The 18,528-nt window shown below is 41.2% G+C and overlaps 1 protein-coding gene across 1 annotated transcript in view; it reads left to right on the forward strand.

Annotated features, from left to right (window-relative positions):
* The window catches only part of ITPRID1 (ITPR interacting domain containing 1), an 89,861-nt gene that overhangs the window by 15,468 nt on the left and 55,865 nt on the right, over nt 1–18,528 (forward strand). Inside the window, 4 exon segments of the mRNA XM_026019136.2 lie at nt 8,866–8,917; nt 11,727–11,813; nt 14,220–14,422; nt 17,595–18,169. Coding sequence (XP_025874921.2) covers nt 8,866–8,917; nt 11,727–11,813; nt 14,220–14,422; nt 17,595–18,169 — 917 coding nt within the window.

An 18,528-nucleotide genomic window follows, 5' to 3' on the forward strand; every position in this document is an offset into this window, starting at 1 on the left:
TTTAAACATGGGGCTTTTTTACTAAAAACAAAAACAAAAAACTAGGTATATCATTGAAATTTCCTCCTTATCGAAGCTTCTTTATTTTTTTTAATATAAAAGTCACATCATTCCCCAAATCTCTGAAGATGTTTGCCAGTAAACTGAATTTAACGATCTCTCTCTGTAATAGTGCAGAATCAAGAAAAGACAAGAACTTGGGGTGCCCAGCTGACTCAATTGGTAGAGCATGTGACTCTTGATCTTGGAATTATGAGTTCTAGCCCCACATTGAGTGTAGAGATTACTTAAAAATAAAATCTTAAAGAGAAAGAGAAAAAGAAAGAAAGAAAGAAAGAAAGAGAAAGAAAGAAAGAAAGAAAGAAAGAAAGAAAGAAAGAAAGACCTAAGAAATACTGCCAGCACGAGATGTCAGAAATCCCTGATGTTTCCTCTTGCCCGGGTCATGGTGGGAGGCCTGGGGTTGTCAGTAACTATATTATTAAAAGCTTCACTTCTCAGAAATTAAAGACAACCATGGCCCTTCCACCTCTGAATCAAGTCAATGAAGTGTAAAGGCACAGACAGGAGGTGCAAAGGTGGAAGAAAGAAGGGATAACACATCAGAAACGCACAATTCCCATTTGCCAGGTGCTTTATCTTTTCAGCAAGGTTTTTTAATAATAATGGAATAGCCTCTTACAAGTTTAATTGAGCCTTCATTTTACAAGGCTCTTTATGATCTATTGTATTTTAAACTCAGTAACCTGTGTGGAAGGAAGGCCGGTGTTCATCCAAGCTTTGCAGTGAAGAATCTGGGCTACGGAGTAATCAGGGGTTACAGTTTGGGGGCAGAAGCTGGTTAGGAGGGGGCAGAGGAACTTAAAGCCCAGCATTCAATCAAGCCTTCTGTGTGCTGGTCCTAGTCATGCTGAGGCCAATAAATGTGGAGTTTAGAGAAGTCAAGAGTCATACTGTAAAATGTGGAAGCTAGGACAGTGCCAAAATCTGGTACCTAAAATTCGTGGTAAGAGTGGCAAAGAGAAAAACCGGCGAGATGAAAAGAAACCAAAGAGGAGAGAGAAGAATAATCACTACTGGAAGGAAAATCCCATAAAAACTCATGCAATCCTAGTATGATGCAGAGTGGTACCTGCGTTCCTAGGGCAGCTCTAACAAATTACCCCAAACTTAGTGGATTTAAACAGAAATCTACTCTCTCAAGGTTCTGGAGGTTGGAAATCTGAAATCAAGGTGTGTAGACCAGGTCATTCTCTCTCTGAAGGGTCTAGAGAAGAATCCTCCCTTGCCTCTTCCTTCCTGCAAGAGGCTCCCTGAAATCCTTGGCATTCCTTGGCTTGTAGTGACAGCCTTCCGTTCTCTGCCTCTACTCCACACGGCCACTTCTTCCTGTGCAGGGAAAGCTTTTCTCTTTTTTTAAGGACACCAGTCATTGGATTTAAGACCCACCCTAATCCAGTATGACCTCACCTTTACTAATTATATCTACAAAAACCCTATTTCCAAATAAGGGACACGGGATCCCTGGGTGGCGCAGCGGTTTGGCGCCTGCCTTTGGCCCAGGGCGCGATCTTGGAGACCCGGGATCGAATCCCACGTCGGGCTCCTGGTGCATGGAGCCTGCTTCTCCTTCTGCCTGTGTCTCTGCCTCTCTCTCTCTCTGTGTGACTATCATAAATCAATAAAAATTTAAAAAAAAAATTTCCAAATAAGGGACACATTTTAAAATGAGATTTCAGATACGGAAATTAGATTCAACCTACTACAAGTAGAATTTATTCTAAGGTTGATGTCCCTCATTGATCACTCCTGAGGCCTGCATACAATGAAGTAGCAACAAGATCCAAGTACCTGCTCATCTGATACGTGACACACTGCCTCCCATAGAAAGCATTCTAGGGGACCTCTAGGTCTTGGACTGGGCCCCAAATAAAATGGGAGGGAGGTTGCATATGGCTTCAGTGGTCCTATTGCTGAATTCCTTCTGAATTTAGAGATGGCTAAAGTAGGGCGTTGGCCTTTTATGGTGACTCTTTGGCTTTCATGCTGTTATGTGACTCCCTAAAGTCTCATTTTTATTAAACTGGAGTCTAGCTGGCTCATTTTCCAATTGCCAGTACTATTACACTAGATAAAGCCCTTAACCCATGGCACTTCAGCTTCTTCATCAGTAGAACTGGGAGGGGAGATAAATGACTATATATATATATATATTTTTTTTAAGATTTTATTTATTTATTCATGAGAGACAAAGAGAGAGAGAGAGACAGAGACAGAGACAGGCAGAGGGAGAAGCAGGCTCCATGCAGGGAGCTCCATGTGGGACTCGATCCCAGGTCTCCAGGATCAGGCCCTGGGCTGAAGGCGGCACTAAACTGCTGAGCCACCTGGGCTGCCCAAATGATTATATATTAAGGGCACACAGTCTAGGTATTTTACATATGTTACCTTATTTACCCTAACCATCTTCTAAGGTAAATATTATCATTAATAACTTTTGCAAGGAGGAGAATGAGACTCAGAAAGGTTAAGTAACTTGCCTAAAGTAAGTAAGGGGGTCAAGATTTGAATTTTGATCTGTCTGACTTGGAGCCACGTTGCCTCTCCAGAAGCCTAGTGTAATTTACTCTATGTGTTATGCATGGAAGCACCCAGGGGGAAAGCAAGCCCTACATCAATCTCCCTGCAAGAAGAGTCAAAATGTGAGCATCGTGGCTGAGTTCACTGGCATTTACTTCTCTCTCCAGAGAGAAGTAAATGGCTCTTGTGCACCAGCCTTCAGAACCACAACATAGTCCTCCAGAATTTAAATTTTTTACAGTAGAACTAATTTCTTTTTTTTTTTAGTTTTTTTTTTTTTAATTTTTATTTATTTATGATAGTCACACACACGGAGAGAGAGAGAGAGAGGCAGAGACACAGGCAGAGGGAGAAGCAGGCTCCATGCACCAGGAGCCCGACGTGGGATTCGATCCTGGGTCTCCAGGATCACGACCCGGGCCAAAGGCAGGCGCTAGACCCCTGCGCCACCCAGGGATCCCTAGAACTAATTTCTTATGTCAATTGAATAATGTCAATGGAAAGGTTAAATGACCATGGCTAGATGTTAAAATAAAAAAAAGATGCATCAAATAATTCCTCTGGAAAGCCACTCGATTGGCTGGCTGCTTGCATCCCAGGTCTTACTCAGGTATTTCACAAAGGATAGTCTGTCACCATCTGCCCAAAATATTTGTACATCTTAGCTGAGTGGTCTGGCAGTCTTCTTAAGTATCTCCAGAACATTGTCTGTGCACATGGATAACTGAGAGCACATGGATGACTTATAGGGAAGACCCTTATGGGCATCCTTCAATTTGTCTTTCTCCTTTCTGAGAACTACCACTGGTGCAGATCAACTCCTTGTGGTTGTCACCAACAGCGTGAGCAAACACAAGTTTGATTCTTGGTTTGTGCTCAAGTGAGGATCAGTGGAATTTCCTATTGCCATAAACACAATAGGACAGTTAGAACCTCTTTGGGGTCAGTTGGGCTGCTAAAGGGTACATGGTGATGGATGTGAAAGTGTGTCTTTTCAGGCTGCTGACTCTTCTTAATCCCAGATTCCATAATAAAACTGTGTAGATGAAAGCCTGAGGAGAGGGTCTGGTTTTCAGCAAGCCCACTCCCACCACTGAGGAACAAATTAGAATTTGGCATCATTGCCCTGAGAGTGCATTGGAGTTACCTTGCAGGAACAGACACCTACACAAATGCATGTGTCACTGGGGAACTTTATGTAATGTGCACTTGTTTAATAACACAGCCAAGCGTAACTTTGAGGGGAAAAAACAGACCCAATGTCCACAGCAAAAAAAAAAAAAAAAAAATTTAGTTTTTGTCAAAGATCTGCTTGGAGCCATTGATTACTTGATGGGTGGTTAATTCATTTGCCCTTTTAATATTTATATATTTCTTCTCCAATCCCCAGAAGGATCCTTGAAGAATAAACTTAACATCTTTCCAAAAGGAATTTGTTAAATAGGAACTTAAAAAAATCAAATTCTAAAATCTGTGGTCTATAAGATGAGGTCAATGTAAATCCAATTAAACATAATAGATGCTCCCTTAATGCTTAGCAAACAAAAGCATTCAGAGCAAAGAACTGTGCTAGTGGAGGGGCACCTGAGTGGCTCAGTTGGTTGAGCATCCAACCTTGATTTCAGCTAAGGTCATGATCTCAGGGTCGTGAGATCAAGCCCAGTGTTGGGCTCTGTGCTGAATGTGCAGCCTGTTTGGGATTCTCTCTCCCTATGTCCTCACACTCTCTCAAAGAGAGAGAGAGAGAAGGAAGGAAGGAGGGAAGGAAGGAAGGAAGGAAGGAAGGAAGGAAGGAAGGAAGGAAGGAAGGAAGGAAGATTGTGCTGGTGGAGAATACAAAGATGTAGACTATATGGCTCTGCTCTTACATATGTCATTCTGGCTCCCCAGGACCATTGAAATGTGAATGCAATCTGTGCTAATTTTTCACAAGACCCTCTTGTCTTGTCCCCTTTCATTGCCATCCTAATTCTTTATCTTTCTTCATCTAATGCCTCCTGTCTTAGAGTCTTTCCTGTTCTATTCTCCTCTTCTCCTTCTTTTGAGCCCTGACCCAGGTCCCATATTCTCTATAAGCCCTTCCTGACATCTGCGCTAAGAGACTCAGTTTTTCTTCTGAACACCAGTCACATGCAGTATGGGTTCTACCCATATGGCACCTGGTCTGTGATGCCTCAAATTATTAGAGATATGAGTGGCTTCACTAACAAAATTGTGAATCCCACTGAGGTAGGAATTATCTCTAACACATCTGATTTCCCCAAAGCTAGTCAACAAAAGATCTCAGTAAAATTGGTCCAAAATGAAGCTGATGTAAGTCAGATTGGGAAATCTTCAAAGAAGAGTGACTTGGGCTAGTCAAAGAGCGATGTGGTTTTGATAAAAACAAAGAGGCAAAGGAAGACAGTGTCACAGGGTTCAAGGAACTTGAACAAAGGCACAGAATGAAAAGAAAACCAAATGTGTGCAGGAAAGCATGTAGAAGGCGGTCAGACTAAAGAAATGGTTTCATGCTGGGGAACAAAACTGGAAATTTTTCTGATAAATAGGGGTTTGTCAGCTTATAAACGCCTTAAAATCCAGAAAGAGGAAATCACACTTGATGTATTGAGATCATCTCAGGTTCCGGTCAAAGGAGAAATCACTGTAACTGGGGTCTGTGTTGAGGAGGATTTTGAGACCGCATCTTTGTTCACCTGAACAGAAGGCCATGAATAATTAGTGATAGTTGCCATAGGCGCAGCGCTGGGGAATTGAACCAAGCGTGTTACACACTTGCCATCTCTATTAGAGTGAGTTATGAATGGTTTCTGAGAGGAGAAATGACAGATTCCAATGTTTATCCTGGAGATAGGAAGAAGGTGCACACCTTGGGAAGACACTGTTGCGATCACGGGCGGGCTGGAGGTCACAAGGGCTTGGGCTGCATGTCAGCACTGGAATGGAGAGGATCCTGTCAGCTGCATCTGGAAAATAAGCAGATACTCGAGTGAAGAAGAGCAAAGCGTTACAATTGGCTTTAAGGTTTTGAGCATGAGTGTCAGAGAGAAAGAGGAATCTTTTCTTTTGTAAAAATATGGACTGTGATCGTTTGCAAACGGAGACAAGCCCTGTCGACTGCCTCTGCTCAGTGTCTCGGCCGTGCAGGAGTTAAATCTACAGAAAGCTGCAGAATGCTATTATTTTAGAGCCCTGTGAACATGTAATTTGATTAGTCTATTGGACGATATTCCAAAGAACCAAATGTCTTCCATGAATCAGTCAGAAATGCTTAGGAAAACCAAAATAAAAAATGCTTTCTAAGCCAATAAAGGTGCTAATTAGTGCCTTCTGCATATCTCACTACATCTTCTCCAGTAATCCATTTTGCAGGGTTAAGTGCGGTGTCTGCTGCTTCAGATGGCAAAAGTCCACCCAACAGTAGGGAGGGTGGCTGGAGACTCCAGTATCTAAAAGGGAATCAGAACTGGCATTTTAACCCATGCAATGGGATGTATTGAGTGGAGCAGAGAACTTTTTTTTTCTTGCTTTAATTCTCTTCCAAATCAACTTTTATGAGACTTAGGGATAGTAGGACCTTACTTTTCTTTTCTTCCTCAATCCACCATGGCTTTGAAAGAGTAAAATCTGGTGTTAAAAAACCTTAGAAGGGGATCTTAGAAGGAAAGAAAAATTGGGGAAGATATCAAGACCAAGCAACTAGAGAAGCGAGAAGGATGTAAGGAGACCCTGGCACACAGGGCTCTGTGGGTGGATACAGGCATCCCACCTTCCGCCTGGGGCAGCCTCGAGCATGCCCTCTCGAGGAAATGCAAGGTCATAGGAGCAGACTGGTGGTACCATTATGACATTCCCTGTGTCAAATTCTGGTGGTGGTCAGAGGTGGCAGATTCAGATGCTCCCAGCAGCCAGGCAGGTGATTGCTAATGAACCAAGCAAACAGGATAGAGATTGTGGAGAACGGCTGCACACGTTGGCTCCAAAAGATTGCTCCCTGAAGAGATCTGGGCCGATGCTGCTGCATCTTCAGAGTTTTAAGGAGATTCTAGGAATCCCAGTGCTGGCGAGAACTGGGCCACCAGCTTGTGCCTCTCAGTTCAGGTTCATTATTGAAAACCGACAGAGGGAACGAGAGCCTAACCCTGACAAGCCCAGAAAGTTTATCTTGCAAATGAGCAAAGTGGAAAAAAAAAATAACAACAACCGAACTAGACTGAAAAAAAAAAATTCCTCCAACAGGCAAGGAATAATAGTAGTTTTGTAATGTCTTGTGAGACTCTCAACGGCTTGGTCCAAATGCTGGAAAGGCACATCATAGATTTATATTTTTCACTCCATATGACTTGTGTGACAGGGTTCCATTTGTTTTCTAGGCTAGACAGGCATCACAACCATGCTCTCGCTACCTTTTAAAATTGTAGCTGTGTATTCTGGGCTTAGTTAAGAACTCACCGTCTGCTCACACCTCAGTGATATGCCTCGGGTCTTTATCTTTCTAGACCAGTGTTCCTTTGCCATTCAGCGGGGTCACCGAGCCTTTGAAAAAAACAGCTGAAAACTACAGGTGTTCCTATCTCCACCTCTAAGATTTGGCACTCAGAGGCAAGTTCACAGATACCTAGAGATCTGTTCCTCGTCTCCTACCCAGACGAGAACCCCGGCTCCAGACTGAAGAGCCCTTTATTATTTTCAACCTTTTTTTTTTTCATATGTTCCAATCACTTAGGTTTGTTTTTCCAAAATTTCTCCCCACCTGCATATATTTCTCAGGGTGAAAGACATGACTTTCTCATGGGAGTGCTGGGTGGCAACATTTCCAGTTTTATACATGTCGCACATTTGCACCCAGGAAAGCCACCGTGAGAGGAAATGAGAAGGCTGGTGAACTTTCGGAGGAACTGGCCCATGTTCTGAATGTCTCCCTCTGCAGACGTCTGCCACAGCGTTACATCATGACGCAGATCCTGAAGGCTGCCACGGCTCATTCAGGAGCCTCCCAGGACTTAGCTCTCCTCTTCTGTCTTCAGCACCACTAACCAGGCAAATGGACCTTCAGCATCATCTCTCTCACATTTATTTGTTTGCTCAGAAACCGTGTCCCGACACATACATACAAACTCCTCTTTCTGGTTTTCAAATAAGCGACAGGACATTTCTGTTGGCAATGTAGTGTTTTGAGAAGAAACAACAGCCACAGATAAAAATAAGCCGTGGTATCCTGCTGGCTATGGGAAATACATTCAATCTCTCTGAGCCTCAGTTGCCTCTCTGTTAAGGGGAGATTTTTTTTAATTAATTTATTTTTAATAAATTTATTTTTTATTGGTGTTCAATTTGCCAACATATAGAATAACACTCAGTGCTCATCCCATCAAGTGCCCTCCTCAGTGCCCGTCACCCAGTCACCCCCACCCCCTGCCAACCTCCCTTTCTACCACCCCTAGTTCTTTTCCCAGAGTTAGGAGTTTCTCATGTTCTGTCTCTTAAGGGGGGATTTGTAATACCCATTTCAATAGATTTGTTGTATGAAATAAAAGGGGTGGTACCTGCAACATGCTTAGCACGTTGCCTCCTACAAAGTTAGTGCTAAATAAATAGTAACTGTTATTGCTGTAATCAATAATCAAGGTAGTGATAAATTCCTGGATCCCCTACTTTTGACTGTGTGATCATGGGCTCTTTATTTGACTCCCTATATGAAAAATCAGGATAGGTCCTAAATTTAATAAGACTGTAGAGAGGATTAGGAGATACAAATGCATGGCAGAAAAACAAAAACAAAAACAAATGCATGGCAGATGCTCAACAAATGCTGCTGGATCCTTCATGTATTCTTTTGCCTGTCCTCACCCATGCTTCTCAACCTTGTGGACCACGAGTGAGTATTCCAAATGCCCTACGATCTCATCGGACTAGCCCTATCACTGTGCTTTGCACTTGCTATGGACACTCTTCATGCATGGCCACACCTCTTTTCTCTTCATCAAACCCTACCCATTCTTAAAAATCCAAGCCAAGTACCAGTTTCTCCACGAAACCTTTGCTGTCTACTTCATTTACCACTGACTTCCCTCTTGACTGAGCAAGTACATTTCTTCAAGTGGTTGTCACACAATTTAGCCATTAATTACATTCCGTATTGTTCCACTACAGAGATGCCTTGTACCTCGTGTTGATACAATCTCGGATATGGAAATCAATCCCATCTTCCTACACTTGAGGAAGAGAAAATCTTTTATGGGCTAAAAAGGAAATCAAGCTCATCTCTTCTTTTCTTTGTTGCAGTTTCTTTGCATGAACAAGGAATGGTACACATAACTGTGAAGGACTACCTGAGGTAGGTGGCAGGGCCCCCGTCGCTCCACTCCAGTCTTTCACAGCCACATCTTTCATAAATGAAATGGAAGTGAGGACACTTCTTAATAATGCCATGGATCTTATGCTCTTGTCGCTGGTTTAGCCACATCACCTATAATGCTTTAACTAGCCTTGAGAGAAATAGAGGTTCTTTCACTGTCATAAAGGAGGAACAATTAAATCAACACAGGCTGGCATGTGGGGGGGGGGGGGAAGGAATTTAATGAAAACATATGCATAAAAGGCATTTGGCTATAATATAACTGTTCAGAAGGCCCTGTCCGTAAAATAGTTGCATGCATATTCTCATATTGTCAATATTATCCACCGCCATGCTATTTGCTGGGCAATAATACAGTCGACCTTTGAACAACGTGGCTTTGAACTGTGCGGGTCCACCTAAATGCCAGTGTTTTTTAAATTCAAGAATAATTACCATACAGTGTTGGTTTCAGGTGTACAATATAACGATTGAACAATTCTATACATTTCTCAGTGTTCATCAAGATAAGTGTACTTTTAGGGCAGCCTCGGTGGCCCAGTGGTTTAGCGCTACCTTCAGTGCAGGGTGTGATCCTAGGGACCCCGGATGGAGTCCCGCATTGAGCTCCCTGCATAGAGCCTGGTCTCCCTCTGCCTGTGTCTCTGCCTCTCTCTCTCTCTCTCTCTGACTCTCTCTCTGTCTCTCATGAATAAATAAATAAAATCTTTAAAAAAAGAAAAAGACAAGTGTACTTTTAATTCTATTTCACCCATCCCCCCACCCACTTCCCCTTTGGCAACCACCAGTTTGTTCTCTGTATTTAAGAGTCTGAGGTTTATGCTTATCTCTTTTCTTCTTTGTTCTTTTGTTTTGTTTCTTAAATTCCACACATGAGTGAAATCACATGGTATCTGTCCTTCCCCAACTTACTTATTTCATTATTCAGATTTTTTTTTCTTTTAAGTACAATACAGTACTGTAAATATGCTTTCTCTCTTGGTTTTCTTGACGACATTTTCTTTTCTCTAGCTTACTTTATTGTAAGAACACAACATATTATATATAACATACAAAATATATGCTAGTTGGCTATTATCAATAAGGCTTTCTGCCAACAGTAGGTTAGGTTATTAGTAGTTAAGAATTAGGGGAGTCAAAACTTATGTGTAGATTTTGACTATGTCATGGGTCCTAGCCTCCTTGTTGTTTGAGGGTCAACTGTATATAAGATTTCCAACATTACAGGTTGAATGCAGTGAGAGTCTCTTAATATGAGGATATACTAGGTCTCAAAATAGTGTCCAACAGTGGCAGCGGCATCACCTCAGAACTTAATAGCATTGTGAATTTTAATCCCAAACATTCTGAGTCAGGAAATCTGTGTTTTTGCAAGCCTTTCAGATGATTCTGAGAGACACTCTGGTTTCAAAACCATTGGCATAGATTGAGCTTTTTAAGGTTGGGAACTCTGCTTCCATGTCTCAGCCACCCTTGCACTTTTGAGATAATCTCAACTAGTTGAAAACCAAATATTCAATACTGTAACCCTCTGACTCCTACCATTCACAAGTAAAAAACTACTTTGTCATGGTTTTTCCCTCTTAGCAGATTAGCTATTTTTGCTCCTCACAGAATCAGGGAGCTGTAAAAGGACCCCAGAAATCTCTCAGGCAACTTTCTCATTTTGTTGAAGAGAAAAGTGAAAGCCAAGGTCAGTGACTCACCCCTGCTCTCATGGCTTGATTAGAACTCTGACAATACATGGATTCTCCGGGATCCAAGGCCAGGGCAGTTTCTGGGTGGCTCTACTGAACATTACAAAGTAAGGTGTGATCTTCAAACCCAGAATGAAACAGAAATATGGCAGGCTTAATACAAACTGAGGGGAGGCAATAAATAAAAAGATATCTTCTGTGTCTCTCCAGGGCTCCCAGCAAACTCAACCATCTGTTAAAACCAGAGTCTTTATTATTCAGCAACATAACTTTCTCTGCCTTAATGCAGAAAAACAATTGAACAAAGAGGCAAGGACCAGCTATTCTGACTAAATGTGAACAAGGACTAAGGCAAATTCAAGATAACTTGGTCTCTTAGGGACACTTGATATCTACATTGTATTCTTTGATTAATTCCAATTTTGTGCCACCTGGCTGTTATAACTGATGAGGCTAGCTGTATCTGTGGGACATCCAAGCTATATAAAGCTGAACTATATTACAACCAGGTTTCATTCTGTTTAGAAGTGCTTTCCAGTGCCTTGCAATGCAGGCCTATTTGGATAGTGTGGCACCGGTTTTTTTGTGTGTGTGTAGTAGAGGAGTTGGTTACTATTGTATATGGATGGCTACAGGAGCCCTGGAGACAGCATTTAGAGATTGTTAACCATGTGATGTGGAATCCATCACCATTATGGGAATTAATACAGTTACTCCAGTGACTGCTCACTGTACCTCTTTCATCACATAGTTTTAACTTCTTCGGAAAGTTGGTGCCTACCAGAGCTGTGTTCTTGAAAGGTTCCCCAATGATTTGCCATCTGTCAAAAGTGAGACATACTGTCACCTTTATAATGAGCACTAGCGGGCACCTAACACTTAAATTCTCACACCTTCTGTAACACAATGCTCTTGAAAAGAGGAGCAGCTTCTTCATTGCATGTTCCTCTTCTTCAAAGGTGTGGCCATTATGGGATTATTAGAAAGGAGGAGGAAATGCAAATATTTGCTCAGGAAGGGAAAGATTCACAATGATTTCCCAGGGGACTAAGTCAACACATCTCATCATTGGTATTTTCCCCCCACTGTAGATCTCTGCATCCGTTTTCAGAAACTCCCACCCTGTCCAGAGGGACCAGTTTCAACTCTTGCCACTCTGCTGCAAGTATACCACAAAGGTATGTGATTTCCAGGCACTCTTCATCCAGAGAAATCATTCTGTGTAACAATGGATATTGTGAAATTTTAAATAGGCACTTGGGAATTAACTTGTTGAATGAATGGATGAGAAAATGAATAAAGGATTTCATAACTCTAACTTGCAAGAACAATGTAAAAGAGTCAGTGGAATTGAATTAAATATCCATCAATGGGGAAATGGCCAAACTATTGGCCAACCAACCCATTTTATGGAATTCTATACAGTGATAAAAGGAAAAGGCAGAGAACTATATATATTTAGAATGAATTTTGACTCATATTTTCCCGGAGAAAAAAGAAAGAAACATAGAGTATGCTGCTATTTATAGGGTGGACAAGTGAGAACCAAAAAACATATATGTAACATAGAAAAATATCCAGAAGGATCCATATAAATTTAGTAGGAAGGAAGTCAGGATTGGTGGGAATAATGGCTAAGGGGAATGAAAGCTTTATGTGTAATATTTTTTAGGAGCACCTGCATGAGTCAGTCAGTTGAGCATCTGCCTTCAGCTCCAGTCGTGATCCTGGGGTCCTAGGGTCGAGCCCTGAGATGGGTTCCCTGCTCAGTAGGGAGTCTGCTTCCCCCCTCCTCTGCTCCTCCCTCTGCTCATATTCTCTCTCTCTCTCTCTCTCTCTCTCTCTCAAATAAATAAATAGAACCTTTAAAAATGTTTTTAACAAGATGAATATATTTTATGTATTTCTTGCATAATTAAATATAAATAAGAAGAGTTAATGATATTAAAAATAATGTTTAGTGACAAATAAATCAATAAATACATTCTTGGATATGAGGTTGTGAGCCTTTGAAAGGCAGAGAACTATGTTCCTGTTCCTTTTTGTGCCATGGGTGCTTAGCAGAAAGCCTAGAACGTGATAGATGTTCAATAAATATTTGTGTAAATGGACAGGATAAAAATTTGTACAGTGAGGTCAATATGACCACAGATTAAATCTTTCATACACAATTTAGCTTTCTTGCAAGAATTGTTTTCTCCCTTGAAACTTTCTTATCTTAAGGTATCAAGTGATTGATACCCCTGTTCTCTCTTTGTTTCCAGTGATTAGGATACCCAAGCTAAGCCACTTAAGCCCCAAAGTAAGAGTTTTTGGCTTATCTTTTCTTCCTTGTTCAAACCAGGAAGCCAAGCACCAGATCTCTATGTCACATAAAAAAGTGTGAACGTGATATTGGGTAATGTGTGGTAAGTGGGTCGGCCCAGTGAGACTACAGGTGGCTGTTGTTAAATGTGTGAATGGCTAAATAAATGAATTGTAATTAATCCAACTTAAATGATGAAGTCATGAAAATAAATCATCCAAACTATCTCAAATAAGCTCCTTATTGTTGCATGTAGAGGCAAACAGAAACCTGCCGCGAAAGAGCTGAGCAGACCTAGGAAAACCTTACCAAAAGTTCTGCTTCCCATACTGTCCATGAGGTTTTTTTTTTAACTTTTTTAAAAGATTTTATTTATTTATTCATGAGAGACACAGAGAGAAAGAGAGAGGCAGAGTGAGAAGCAGGCTCCATGCAGGGAGCCCGACGTGGGACTCTATCCTAGGTCTCCAGGATCAGGCCCTGGGCTGAAAGCAGCACTAAACCACTGAGCCACCTGGGCTGCCCTGTCTGTGGGTTTTAAAAGGTTACTAGCACAGTCACCAAGGAGAAGGGCAGAAATTGGGAAGTAGTTGGTATACATAAATATAATTTCCAGATAACAAAAGTTTATTGTTTTAAGTCCCAAAGCTGAGTAACACAATTTGAAGAAAGCACTTTTTATTTCTCATCAATGTCCAAAAACAAAAAAAAAAACAAAAAACAAAAAAACAAAATACAGAACATATTTTAATCCTACTCAGGGACTGAGACTCATTATTTGTAAGTATCAGTCCTTAGATTCTGCATGTAGTGATTTCTCTACAGACCTGTGTAGCTGATGAGGCCTCCAGACTGATTCTCTTTAAAAACATTCTTTTTTTGAGTTGTACTGTTTACAGTATTTTTTTTTCTTTTCCTTCTGTTTCATTGTGCCAAGAACTACCATTTCTTTGTGGTTACCGGTGTATTACCTCTGGCATCTGACCCACAATCTCCCTGCCCTAACTTAACATTTGCCTATTATGAAATGAAAAGTCAGATAAGTAAACTCATTGGTCTTACACTAAATTACAGACAAGCAGTCCCTGAGTGGGGGTGATGGACTGTCCTTTAAGTAAGTATGTATAGGCTTTCCTGGATGCGCCATCTATTTGTCTATTTAGATTCCTCTTTCACACAATTTCTGGAAGATGGGAGGGTGTGGGGGGATGGTGACAAGAAAAAATACAGGCTTTGTTAAGTGAACTGTTACTGGATAATATTCATATTTTTACCACAGCATTCCTGAATGGCTGGAATTTTGGGAAGAAGATCCAGTGGAGATTCTCTTGGATCTGGGGTTTGGTGTGGATGAGCCAGACATCTGCACACAGATCCCAGCCAGATTCCTGGATTGTAGCTCAGCAGCCAGAGGAATCAACATCCGGGTTTTTCTTGAAGCTCAAAAGCAACGAATGAACATTGAGAACCCTGACTTGTATGGTAAGTGGGGCTACGTGGCTTCTGAATCTCAGCAGTGAGGGTGACTGGCCGGATGAGTCACAGCATCAGGAGGGACTGTCTGGAAGATATATGTAGTAGCAATCACTCCTCTACTGCAGTGGCCTCCAACAGAGACGTTTATGTCTTAATTGCTCTACATGTCTGCTGCAGGTTCATGTGAGTGTTTGGGGGAAGGGAGATCTTGCTCCATGTGTCCTCCTCTGTGGACTTGGCCCCATCATCTGGAAACGTCACTGGTTGCAATGACAGAAAAGGTGCAAATGGGGAATCATACTTGACTCTTAACTCTTTCTGCTCAGAATTTACCTGTTGATTTCACTGTCAGATTTCATTGTCCAAAATCAGTCATATGGCCATGATTAACTCCAAAGGGGTGAGAATATGCAGTCTTACTATTTGTCCAGAAAAAAGAAAATGCAATACTGGAACAGCATTAATGTATACCATGACCTCATACCCAGGAGGCAGAGATACCAGGATCTGACAAAGCTTATGATGAGTCACAAGATAAAACCTTAATTTCCTCATGTATGAGGTTTAGAACACTTCTTATTCCACCATGGGCTGTAAGTGGTAAGTATTAATCCAGATTTGTGGGTTAAATATGTCTAAACCTCTTAATTATCATACATGCTGCTATTTTTCCCCAACTGGTGGTCAATGGAATACTTTTCTCTAGGACATTACTAGGATGTTCTTGGAGTGTGTGTAATGTGCTTAAATAATTTTGGGGAAAGATGTCTGGCAGTTAAGCAGGTTTATTTACTTCAGAATTTGCTTAATATGTTAAGTGCACCCTTGGTCTCCTAGAGAGGATGCAGGACAGCATTTTCAGACTCATATAAGTACAAAACCCCTCTTGGAGGAGCATTGAAGAACATCTCCTCCATGGGATAGAGTTTGCAGAATTCTGGACTGGAGAAAATGCCAAAATTCTGTTTCTGAAATACATTCTTTAAATAAATTCATGAAAGTCAAGTGAGATAAAGTGTTTTTCTCAAACAAATATCTTACATGTTTCATTTTAGTCTTTGTTTCCCCCATTTTCATGTAGGTGAAATGGGTCTGAAAATCTCAGCAATGCAATTTTTAAAAAGAATATGTATCCCCGAAGGTGTTTCAATGCCATATTTCTTAACTTCTTAGAAGAAATTAGTATCATTCTTTGTTGTCTCCTCCTTCAAGCCACAGGGAGTTGTGAGTTCTTTGATCAATTCTTTCTTTGGAGACAATAATAACACTTATCATTATCTGGGGAGTGTTTGACCTGAGCTATGAAGTAAACATTTTGTAGATGAAATTGACACACGGGAGATGTGTGTCTTCATCTTAGAGAAGACCTGGGAGATGGCCCCCAGTCCTGTGATTGTGCCCCACTCTTATTTCCATGATTAACACTATGCTAATAATGCATTGTAAATGCTTTCACTCAACACTTACCAGGACACTCTTGATTCAAGAAAACTGAGAAGGTCAAATGTAAAACAAGCAATAATAAAATTAGTTAGTTGTTCTACACACAGAAAGGAAAAATGTGTCTCATTCAAAGTCAATGAAAAAGGTTCAAAATTGAAGGGAAGAGAATCAATTGGTTCATCGTTTAATTTCTCCACAGGCAAAAATAAACAAACAAAAATTAAAAAAAAAAACCCTCCATTCATCTAATGCCACAAGACTTGTTCTCTGAATTGACTTAGCCAGCTAAATGGATAGATTTTATCTTAGTTTAAGTATAAAAATATGCTTCACGATAGATGTTAAGACAATCGTAAAAGTACAATTATGATTCAGTCATACCACTGGGGTCACAAAAAAAGATTTAGTTTTAACTAAAGCTGAATTTAGGGGGAAATGTAATCAGAATGTTTCTGAAAATATCCAGAACCCAAGAGTTCCTCTTTGTCTTAAAAGAATATCACAATCTTCTGTGAAAAGCCTGTCACATTTTTTAAAGTAGAAGGATCAGTAGTAAATATGTTCCCCTTTCAGGTGAAGGGAGCGGGTATAGACACAGGATATGCTCATGGGAAAGTCAGTAGCATTGCTGTAATGGTGCAAACAAGAACAGAAGACTGCCTCCTTACTCACCAACGGGGCATTTGGCCACTGCTGAGCCATGCAACCCTGCATGCTTTATTACTGCCTTTTGGCTGTGTAATAAAAGCAAAATGTTTTGTTTTGTTTCCATCATTTTGGTTTTATTATCTGTAGAACCAAAACTACTCTTCACCATTTTTTTCTGAAGTGGCAATGTGTCCCCAAATTGCTCTAGCTGCACGAGGTCCCTTCCATACGCTAATGAAGTCAATACTTGCCTGTTGCCTAAATGAACCATGCAGAAAGACTTACAAGTTGAGGAGCTGGTTCATTTGAAAAGGCAAATGGATTTTCACATCAATGACTGTCTTCTCCTGGATGATTGAGAACAATATATTCTCGTCCGGAGTCTTACACATTTATAACTCTAATTGCTGATATTTGTACAGCATTGTGCTTTTCATTGAGTGATACATAAAATGGATATAATTACCCTCATTCTTCAAAGGAGGAAACTGACCATTTACTATGTGCTTGGCACAGGCCCTAAGGACCATATTTCTATTAATTTGCTTACTCTGACATCATACTTCTAGTGATTGGTTGACGTAGGGTCTGGATCTAGGCCTTCTGACTTCATATTCCATGATTTTTGCACACTAATAGGTGACAGTATAGGTGAAGATGATAGAGGTGATGTTTAGGATATCTACTACCTAAAGCTGTGGAAGTATACTCAAGTTCACCTCATATGAAAGTTAGGCAACCTCTTTAACATTTAGTTTAATATGCAAGATTAAATTAAAATTCATCTCACCTATAATTTTTATGGATTCACACATAAAAACTAAAGGCATACATGAATGTATATAGTCACGCATATTTAACTAAATATAAAAGGTGTTCACTGCTCCCATGACACAGTGGCAACTCCTTATCTCAGGGAACCACCTCCATGATGACCACTGGCATGTACTTGAGTTTCAAGAGCTTGCAGTCCTTCCCATCTTGAAAAAAACATGTGTCTTCTTCAACCTCTTCAGTTTTGACTACATTCATGCAGTTTCAGGGGAGAGACACAGCCTAAAAATTGTGTGTTCCTTGTATCATTCAGGACGTTTCCAACAACTGGAGATCCTGGACCATGTAGCCAATGCCTTCTCATCCTTGCTGAATAACGTTAACATCCTGCAGAACAAAGCTGAAGAGAAAGATGGAGGGGAAAATGTGCAAAGAACCTCAGTGAGTGAAGCCAAAGAACATCGAAGAAGAATGGGTGAGCTTTTCAGTAGAGCTTCAAAGCAGAGCATTAGGAGAGATTGCAGCCCAGAAGCATCTGAATCATTGAAGATGAGGGGCAAATTTTCCATCACCTCTGCAAAATCAGGAGAGTTCGGAGCAGAGTTAACAGTTGTGACAAACGACCAGGACCACGGTCCTTTGTCTCCTCCAGCAGAGCACTCCTCTCTCCAAACCTGTGATGATTTGGTACCTTGTCATTCTCCCCAAGCTCTTCTGAGCAAGCAATGGCCCCGCTCATCCACACTGGCCAAGAGGGCTCCTCCTTCCTGTATGTTGGAGGGGTCAGTCAAGGATAGAACTCAAAAGGTGAACTCTCTTCAAACTACCAAGCTCAAGAGCTTGTCTCGTCTTGCAGGCAAAGCACTGGACTCCTTTGAAATGGAAGAGGTCAGTGTTATACCTACGCGCTCAACTTCTAAGGGAAACCACCCTCCCCAAGGCATCTGCGCCTTCTGCCTTCACTTAACCTTAACCCCTCAGGGGGTGAACGATTATTTCTTATTGTTCCAAACTCCTCTTTCCAGTCTAGGACACTTAAGGTCATTCTAGCATGCTTCCAGCCACTCTAACTTTCCTTGTTTTACCATTTTGAAGGGTCAGCTACTTCCCACTCAGTGAAACTTGCCCGCCACTTCCACTCTGTGTTCTCACAGCCTTGGTGGGGAGAGCTTGTATGGCAGAGACAGTCCATGTGTTTCGATGACATCTCCCCCACTTGTCTGTCAGCTCCTCAATGGTCAGATTTT

The sequence above is a fragment of the Vulpes vulpes genome, chromosome 7 (genome assembly GCF_048418805.1).
Source record: "Vulpes vulpes isolate BD-2025 chromosome 7, VulVul3, whole genome shotgun sequence".
Taxonomy (NCBI): domain Eukaryota; kingdom Metazoa; phylum Chordata; class Mammalia; order Carnivora; family Canidae; genus Vulpes; species Vulpes vulpes.